The sequence below is a fragment of the Arvicanthis niloticus genome, chromosome 9, assembly GCF_011762505.2.
Source record: "Arvicanthis niloticus isolate mArvNil1 chromosome 9, mArvNil1.pat.X, whole genome shotgun sequence".
In the NCBI taxonomy this organism is placed as follows: domain Eukaryota; kingdom Metazoa; phylum Chordata; class Mammalia; order Rodentia; family Muridae; genus Arvicanthis; species Arvicanthis niloticus.
In genome coordinates this window covers 9,481,663-9,491,640 of record NC_047666.1, presented here as the reverse complement: position 1 = coordinate 9,491,640, position 9,978 = coordinate 9,481,663, and the positions used below count along the sequence as shown (strand labels likewise).

At 35.5% G+C, this 9,978-nt stretch overlaps 1 gene segment (V, D, J or C); it reads left to right on the top strand.

The window, feature by feature from the left end:
• Positions 1 to 6,176: 6,176 nt before the first annotated feature.
• On the top strand, positions 6,177 to 7,198 carry LOC117715023 (immunoglobulin kappa variable 4-1-like). The segment is given in 2 exon segments: positions 6,177 to 6,238; positions 6,441 to 7,198. Coding segments are annotated over 2 exon segments (384 nt in total).
• Positions 7,199 to 9,978: the final 2,780 nt, after the last annotated feature.

The window sequence follows — 9,978 nt, the reverse complement described above, 5'->3', positions numbered from 1 at the left end:
CTATGTATAAGACAAAATAAAAAGAAAAGGGGGGAAGGATGAAAGATGAGAGAGAGAGAGAGAGAGAGAGAGAGAGAGAGAGAGAGAGAACAGAATCACCATTTATTCACATAGGACACATCTAATTCTTGCTCAGGAAATCTAGGAACACATTAAGTAGACTGCACACTGTAATTTCTAAATTTGTTTTGATTCAGGGATGAAAGGTTGGCTCAAAACCAAAAACACAAACTGAAATTCAACCAAAAGTGCTTAAGAAGTAGCAACCCTATCATGGTCTCTAGCAGTGCAGAAAATACATGCAAGCTCATGACAGAATTCCTGAAGAGACAAGGACTAGTAGGATTTTCCTGAATATAACACTGACTATAGTAAATAGTTGGAGGGATTTACATCCCTCCTTGCAGCTTCTGCTGAATAATTGCAGAATACTTGGCTTCTATTTTTGATACCAAGAAAGACAAAGTCAACTTCTGCTCCTAATTAAATTTATATTAAAGTCTCTTATTTAACAACCTACAGTCTTTGATGTACTAATAATACATTATTTTTTCCTCTGTGATAATAAACAAGTTTGTTTTGTATTGGTGAGAAATATCACAATGCAAAATATATTATTCTTAGGTTAAAAAATATAATTGGTGGCTATAAAGAGAGATCTCAGGGTTTAAGAGCCCTTCTTGTTCTTGCAGAGGACATGGATTCAGTTTCCAGCATTCATATGTCATCTCATAACCATCTGTAACTCTACTTCCAAGGGACCCAATTCCACTTTTTCAAATGCAAGGACAACATGTACAAATGTTGTGCACAGTCATACATGTAGACCAAACTCATGTATCTATAGATCAAAAATAAAGACAATTTTTGGAACTCACATGTTTTGCAGCAAAGCAATGACAGTTCACTTCCCCCATGTAAGCTCAAAATAACAGAACATAGTGATTCCACAGGGCCAGCCACAAAATCACAAGGGATACACTTAAAACACCCTAGGGAATTCTTTGCTAATACTAACTGCCACAGGGTGACTCAAGTGCAGGTGTTCTTTGAGCACCAAGTCAAGCTTTACTGAGATTATTTACATATTAAGACATTAGCTATACTTTAGATTGCTTAGCCCATCTTTAAAGGCAGCTTGCCAGTACTAGAGGCAGCCTCAAGTAAAGCTCTCAGAGATGGCGTCTGATCTCTTGCTGTGGGTACTGGTGGTCTGGGTTCCAGTTGAGAGGGTGTAGTCCACTGTGGTCCTTGCTGTTTTCTACGTGTCAATGTCCTGATCATTGAAATTATGGCATTCAATTGGTTTTAAGTTTCTTATTTTATGGCTTCTAAGAAATATAGCTCATGACTACTATTTTAGACACCATATACAATGGCTGTACACTAGAATGCTTTTTGTAGATCTGTGACAGCAATATGTGCTTATCATTGCAGTATCCACTGGTGACATTGTACTGACCCAGTCTCCATCCTCTTTGTGTCACTAGGGCAGAGTACCACCATCTCCTCTAGGGTCAGTCAAGTGTCAGTTCAACTAGTAATAGTTATATGCTCTGGTATCAACAGAAACCACAACAGCCTCCCAAACTCTTCATCTCTTTAGCATCCATTCTAGCACCAGAGATCCCTGCCTGGTTCAGTGGCAGTGGGTTTGTGACAAAATTCACCATCATTGTCAATCCTGTGGAGGCTGATGCTAGTGTAACCTGTTACTGTTATCAAGAGTTGGAATTTTTCTCCCATGGTGCTCAAAACCCAAACAAAAACCTCCTGTGGTGGTTTTTCACTGAGACTCAGTCTCCTTGTGATTTTAGAAATCTTGTTTTTAAGAGTGAAGCTGTGAAACAGAGATTTCTTAAACTGATATGTTTGTCCTACTAAGCATGCTGTATAAATTTTCAATTTGCTTCCAAATTAAATATCACAGTCTCAAAACATTTGTGAGTGTGTGTGTGTGTGTGTGTGTGTGTGAGTGTGTCCATTAGAGTGACTAGATAATCATTTTAAACTTACAGGAAACTTTTCTCTATAACTCAATATTAATAAGAGCCTTGAATGTTGAAGGATATTCATGCCTTGCAGTCAAAAACAAAAAATTTAATAGTAATGTCACATTTCCACTTCTAGTTTCTTAAAATTTCAAATGTTTTTCTTCAGTGGACCCCACAGGCAAGCCTCATGAAGCTGACTTACTTGATTTGCATCTCTGTGTCCATCATAGATGCTCAGCCATGGCCTCATGCCCATTTGCTGTTCTTTTCTTTTGCTTATGTTCAGGTTTTACTGTCTTCTTTTGTAAATAATAGAGATAATCTCTCTGGAAATCACTTTGTAGTGCCCTGTGATTCTGTACTTATAAAGTACCTGCCTCTAATTTCAGACCACAGGATTACATGACAGCACACCCAGTTCTTTTCATTTTCCATTGGTTCTAATATTGCAGGCATATGAACTGCAGAGGCCCAAGATTACACAGCCATGATCTCATGAGGCTTGTTTCCTACACACCATCCATTTCTTCATGAGCCTTCTTTTGGCTTCTGTATCCACTCCATATGGAGTTGGAAAGGTCAAGAGAATGATCCTTAGCAACTTTTTTTCAGATACATGTCTCTAAGTTTTTCAACTTTACAGTCCTATCTCTGGATATTGAAACTGTATTGTTTGGGTTTCCTATTGCTGCATGATAAGTTAATATAAATGCTGTGATTTATTACGATAACACCTTTAATATGGGCAGGGTTTGTCTGGATCTGATCCTCAAACTCTTATAGTCTGAAATCATGGTGTTGTTAAGGTTGAATTCTCATCTAGGTACTCAAATGATTCTCTAAGGCCAGTGAAGAGCTTGACATAACTTTAAAACAATTTATGTATTTCATTTGGTTTTTGCAACATGAATTTGCAAATGTTATGACTCAATCACTTATGTGCCAGGATTAGAAGCCAAATCCATTATGTTACATGACTTTCAAATTACTAACAGAACTTGCAGTAAGGAAAACATGAAAGATATAATTTCAAGACTACTACTAATTAACCTGACCCAGGAGAAGTTAGTAAGAATTCTATCCACAAACATTGCAAACATAGCAAGTTAGGTATTGTAGTCAAATTCACAGTGAGTCTTCTGAAAGAAATCCATATAGTGAGTTATAAAGCAAATTTGACATAGTTTTGTAATTACCATTTTTACTATGGCTAAATGTTATTCCTTGCATGTATGCACCACTTTTATAAATTTATTTAATTCCTATTCTTGTGAATAGTGAAACAATAAACATGGGTGAAGGAATATGTCTATTTAATTATCATTTACTTTTGTTCAGGAATTTTGTGGTAGTTCCATGTTTTGTGAGGAATGTCCACAGTTTAGTCCTTTCTTTCTATATCAGGTTGCTTTGATGGCATGTACTGCTAGATATTCTATGTAGTCACTTTCATAATTTCTTATCTATTATTTATTATATGAAATGATTTTTATGTTTTTGCTTTGGTTTCTATATCACTGTCAAAACAATAAGAGAATCTTCAAGTCACAAAATATCACCTAGAACTCACTAAGAGTCTTCAGAAGAATATGGGTTTTTGATATCCTGGAACTTTCTTTACCTTTAATCATATCTATTTATTTAGAAGGTTTTGGATAATGTTCATTCTTCTCTTCCAAATTTCCATGTTGAGGATGGTGTAGCTGAATGTACTATTAAGACTTTGCCTAGATAAAGCTGTGCTTCTCATGGAGCACAGAGCTCAGTTGTAACCTGTTGAATCTTTCTAGCACAAGTATAGACATTTTTCTATGATATCCCAAAGACAAGTAACACATGATGCAAGTTGGACCATCCAATTTTCAAGATTTTTGGTTTAGGCTATAGCAGTGCATGCAGAGTTAGTGTGCTTTTTATTCCATAATAAATGACCACATTCATAGCTTTCATTCTGCAGTTTACAGAGGAGATCTGAATATGCTTGTCATAAATAATTTAATGATTTATACCTGAAAAGTTGATGTGTAAAATATAAATTTAAAACAAAATAAAAGTGAAATGCATAATGGTTAAATAAATATTTAATTTTCAACAGTATTCGTGGTTAATGGTAAAATATTAGCATTGGATAAATACTTTGTATTGGAATGAAAGTGCCATAAGCTGCATTTTACCTCTGTTGACTAATGGTGTACATGTTGAAAGAATCTCTCCATGCAAAATCCAGACTGGCCTAGTACTTGCTAAATACCCACTATAGGCCTCAAACTTATAATCTTACTTTTTCTGTCTCCCCCTTTCAGGGATTACAGATGTGAATCTCCACTAATTTTCCATTTTTTTCTACTTTATACATAGTACTGGGTCTATAATTTACTTTGTGTGTGTGTGTGTGTGTGTGTGTGTGTGTGTGTGTGTGTGTGTGTGAATATAATATTCTCTAATCTGAATCTTGTAAGATTCTTTGAATTCTGTTATTGCAATTTATTTTAACTCATATTCAAACCTTTTGTTTTGACTTTGAATGACGACAATCTCTAATGATGTGGTCTACTGATTTTTTAAAAAATTATTGCTTGTTATAAGATAGCTGTGCCCCATTCTGAAGAGTTGTGGTTGTTGTTTTAATATTTATACCTTGTCTGCAAGACCATTATCAGACAGTTTCAATACTGTTATCTTCATAAATTGCAAATTATGCATTTCTCAAATAAACACTCTTGACAGTGTTGGTCTAGAGCCATGATTTCATGGAGAAATTTGGATGTTTCATTCCCTTTCCATTCTCCCAATTTAGAGCCCTTTTTCAGTTTCATGGAGTTGTTTTAAAAAACACTTATTATTTTCTTCTGGGTTTACCTTTGCTTTGAGACTAAAGCTTCTCAGGTCCTAGGACTAAATTTATTACACCCAGGATTCCTACAGAATGAATTCTGAACCTTTTCTTTTTCTTTTTTTTTCTTTTTCTTTTTCTCTTTTTTTTTCTTTTGTAAGGTATTTTCTTTATTTACATTTCAAATGTTACCCTCCTTTCTGGTTTCCACCTCCCCCAGGAATTTCCATATCACATCCCCCCCTGCTTTTATGAGGGTGTTCCCTCACCTACCTACTCAATCTAGACTCACCACCCTGCCATTCCCCTACAATGGGGCACTGAACATTCACAAGACCAAGGGCCTCTCTTCCCATTGATTCCCAAGGAGGCCATCCTCTGCTGTATATGAAGCTGGAGCTGTGAGTCCCTCCATGTGTACTCTTTGATTCAAGTCTCTGGGAGCTATTGTTGTTCTTCCTATGAGATTGCAAACCCCTTCAGCTCCTTTAGTCTTTTCTCTAACTTCCATTGCGGACCTCATGCTTAGTCCAATTGTTGACTGCGAGTATCTGCTTCTGTAAATGTCAGGCCCTGGCAGAGCCTCTCAGGAGACAGGTATATCAGGCTACTGTCAGTATGCACTATTTGGCATCCACAATAGTGTCTGGGTTTGGTGACTGTATATGTGATAGATCCCCAGGTGGGCCAGTCTCTGGCTGACCTTTCCTTTAGTCTTTGCTCCACAATTTGTCTTCATATTTCCTCCTGTGAGTATTTTGTTACCTTTTCCAAAAATGACCAAAGCATCCACACTTCCATTTTACTTCTTCTTGAGCTTCATGTGGTATTTGTCCCATGTTTAGCCTGGAAACAGAAGCCAAGGCACTGTTCATTGACCTAAATGGCTTTGCAGGTGGGAGATAATGAACAAATTTAGCACCCATTTCCTCTCTTTCTCAGCATTTCCTTTCTGTGTCTCCACTTGCCACACATACTTTACTATATGTTTGCTTCATTGTTGTGATTTTCTAAGCACATCTTATAATTTCCCTGGGACTGTCAATCTGAGATAGCTCTCCTAAAGTTTCTGAAAAAGTCAACTGACTTAAAAATGCTTCTTGGCTTTTAACCCAATATTGCTATTAGAGCAACCAGAACATTTCTGTTTATCTGTTAGCTATTATCTTTCAATGATCACTCATGCTCTCTATGAGGGTATTTTTTACTGTTGCTTGATACTAGCCACTTTTAAACAGTGCCCAGGCATTTCCTTTTTTTATGTGATGACTACTTTGCATAGGCCCTTCCCACCTAGCCCAGCTTCTCAGAATTTATAAACCAGTGAGAACTGAGCAGCATCAGACAGACAGGGGGAGCAAGATGGATTCACAGGCCCAGGTCCTCATGTTGCTTCTGCTATGGGTTTCTGGTAAGAAATTTAAATTTATTATTATCCTTTCAGAGTCACATCTTTTTATATAAGAAATCTACAATGTGTTCAGGTGTGTAATATTTCATACATAATAATACCATGATAATATGTCATTATAAGTATTTTTGACAAATTTCATCTGTTATAATAATCTATGTTTGTGCATTTATGCATCTTCACTGACTGTTCATTATTTCAGGTACTTGTGGGGACATTGTGATAACCCAGTCTCCATCATCCCTGGCTGTGTCAGCAGGAGAGAAGGTCTCTATCAGCTGCAAGTCCAGTCAGAGCCTTTTATATAGGAGAAGGAACTACTTGGCCTGGTACCAGCAGAAGCAAGGGCAGTCTCCTAAACTGCTAATCTACTTGGCATCCACTAGCATATCTGGGGTCCCTGATCGCTTCATAGGTAGTGGATCTGGGACAGATTTCACTCTCACCATCAACAATGTGCAGGATGAAGACCAGGCCTATTATTACTGTCTGCAGTACTACATTGATCCACCCACAGTGCTTCAGCCTCATACATAAACCTTCTTGAGACTTTCACAGCTGCCTGCCCCTCCCATAGCCCTGGGCTTGCATATATCCTTCTTCTAGCTGAGAGCCAATGTGCCTGAAACACTCGTGAAAAAGTTCACAAAGCCCAACAAAAAATGAGAGTCTCAAAATTTCTTTTTGTCTTTGCTATGACAAAACTTTATATGAAAATGCAGAAAAGATCTCATTATTATAGTTCTTTTCCTTCTGTAACATTTTGCTTGAATATGAGAGAGTTATATTTTCATGGTTATGGAGTTCCAGTATCTGACATAATTCTCTTTGCACTGACTTGATGATAATGATAGCAAACTTCGTTTCTTCTGGGGACAATAGAAAAAAAGAGTATTTTTCTAGACTCTAGAGGACTTTCTTACTTCTTGTGTCCAGTCCATTTCTTCAGCTTTTTCTTCTCTTTTTCAAAAAGTATTTCAATTTAATTATAGTAAATTGGCTTTTTTCTGCATTCAGGTGAGTTTGTTTGTGTCTCTCTGTGTTTGTCTACCTTCTAGCTGCACATATTTTATGGCATGTTTATGGAGGTAAGAGGACAACTTGGACTTATTTTTTTTTTTGTCATTTAGGTTCTGAGCATTAAATTCAGGTCTGACATTAAGGTTGGTATCAAGTGTCTTCATCCCCTGAGTAATTTTACTGCTGCTTAAAATCCTTTACCAATGTTAAGTCATTACACACAATTTTCATAAAAGCAATGGCTTTCCAGTGTATCATATATTTTGACCATATGTGCTAAATTTATCCTTGCTCTTACATTTTATGCTATCTTTACTTCCTCTAGTCCATCTTTTCCATTCTCTCTCTCTCTCTCTCTCTCTCTCTCTCTCTCTCTCACACACACACACACACACACACACACACACACACACACATATATACACATGCATACATATATGCTCATACCACAGTTTACACACATGGATACACACATATCCTCATTTATGCACATGTATACACATGAATATACACATACATGTATACAATCATGCATGTACACAATGCTCTCATACAGAAATACACACATGGATTCATATAGAAACATAAAAATTACATAGTTAGAATCTGCATATTTAGAATCCACAAAGGAGTTTAAATGTGATAATTTTTGCTCTTGTTTCTCTGGCCACATCTCACTCTGAGGCCTCCATATCCGATTTCCAATTGTGGAGACTGAGAGACTTCCTTCCATCTTAATGGTGGATTTAATTTTTTTAAGATGCTGCCTTTCAGTTCTTACATCTCATATGAATTAAAGAGTTCAATGTTTTCAGAGGGAAACATTGTATGGTCTTCTGTGAACAATATACTAACAAACAGTCATGTTCATATTCTGATTAAGAAACTTATTATGGACCTAATTTGGAGGTATGGTAGGGAACAAGTGCTAAAGATCTCCAAAATCTTAAAGCATAGTTTGGGTAGTGATTCTCAGGAATTTGCTACCCTTGAGAGTAGTAAATTTTCTAAGTTTAGAAAATCCTCAAGTAAACAAAAAGAGGCATTTAAGCCAACAAATATAAATCCTAACAGAGAAAGAAAAGATCATGAAATATCAAGCCAAAAGTAATGCCCCCAAAGGACCATAATTCCCACAAGGATTTAACTCAAAGATAGTGAAATTGGTAAAATGTTTGTAGAAGATTTTACATACTCATAAAATATTGAATTATTAAAAGAATACAAGCAAAAATCTATTCAGTCAAGGCTGTAGGGACAAAACCTACTGATTTGTAGGCAAACATCAGGAAAATGGGTATAAAAATAAGCAATGTGGCATCAAAAGGAAGGACAAAGATACAACTGAAATGATGGGAATTAAACTATTAGTGCATCAAATGTAACACAGGAACAAAAAATCAGTATAAAATTCAAAAAAATTCTGAAAGAATATCCTCAATCAAGGTTGAAGTAGAAAAAAACACAGTACTGAAACATCAATAATTGGTTTAAAAATATTATGGCTATAATTCCACAGAATTATAGCATTTTATAAAGAAAACAATCCAAATAATTATAGAATATGGAAAAGCTGAGATAAAAACTAAAGCCATGGAGGGGGAATGGTTAAGGGGATAACATCTGAAATATAAATAAAATATCCAATGAAAAATGTAAAAAAAAACCCTAAACCCATAGGGAACACATTATATAAAATGAGAACAGAAATTTTCAACTACAAAGAAAAAACCTTGAGCAATATAAGATTGAATTCAGTTCCCTATGTAGGTATCACCAGAAAAGAAACTCTCCATGTCATAGGTTGTGTCTATTATTTTAAAAAAGTAAAAAAATAATACTGTCAAAAATATAATAGAAAAAAATATAATGAAAAAATTCCAACTTAATTCCCAAGATGAACACATCAGACTGATAATTGAACTCCAATTGAAAACCTTACAGACTGGAAAACATGGAGCAATACATTTAAAATAGTTAAGATTTAGAAGATAATAGACAGATGAGGTAGTGATCTTAAAGCAAAACATAAGCAAAATTATCTTTTAAATTGAGAGATAAATGAGAAAATTACAAGGTAATCATAAACTAAGGCATTTCATTACAATGAAGACAGTACTGTAGAAGATATTATAAAAATACTATGCACTACAGTACACACAAATGTAATGTCAAGAGTAGATAAACAATTATTATCATGAAAGGAGTCCTGTATGTTTAACACCAGAACACCTAATATTTTCAAAGAGTAAGCAAGCAAGTAAGGAAATAGACAACAATCCAATCCATCAAGGAACCTAGCAAAGGTATAGGAATTAATTAACATTTCTCATTAACCTTATGACATAAGTAATTATGTCACACACATGTTGTTGGTCTACATTGAAAAACTATACCTAACTGGATGTTTTCTCCTAAAAACACATCTGTCCGGTAATGATATACATTTGCAGTGTATGGATGGAAGAAAATCTATCAAGAGAATAGGTTTCCAACCAAGCTGGCATAGCTCTTCTCATACATGCTACAGTGGAATCCAAAGCAATGCTGAAGAAAGCATATAAAGAAAGCAATAAGTGATATGAATCACCAAAATGTACAAAAGAATACCAAATACATACAAATCAAACTGTGCACTTCCAATTCGATAAAATAAATCCTGGATTCAAAGGACATACAAAGTCAGATATGTCCTGATACAATAGCAGAGAGAAATGTCT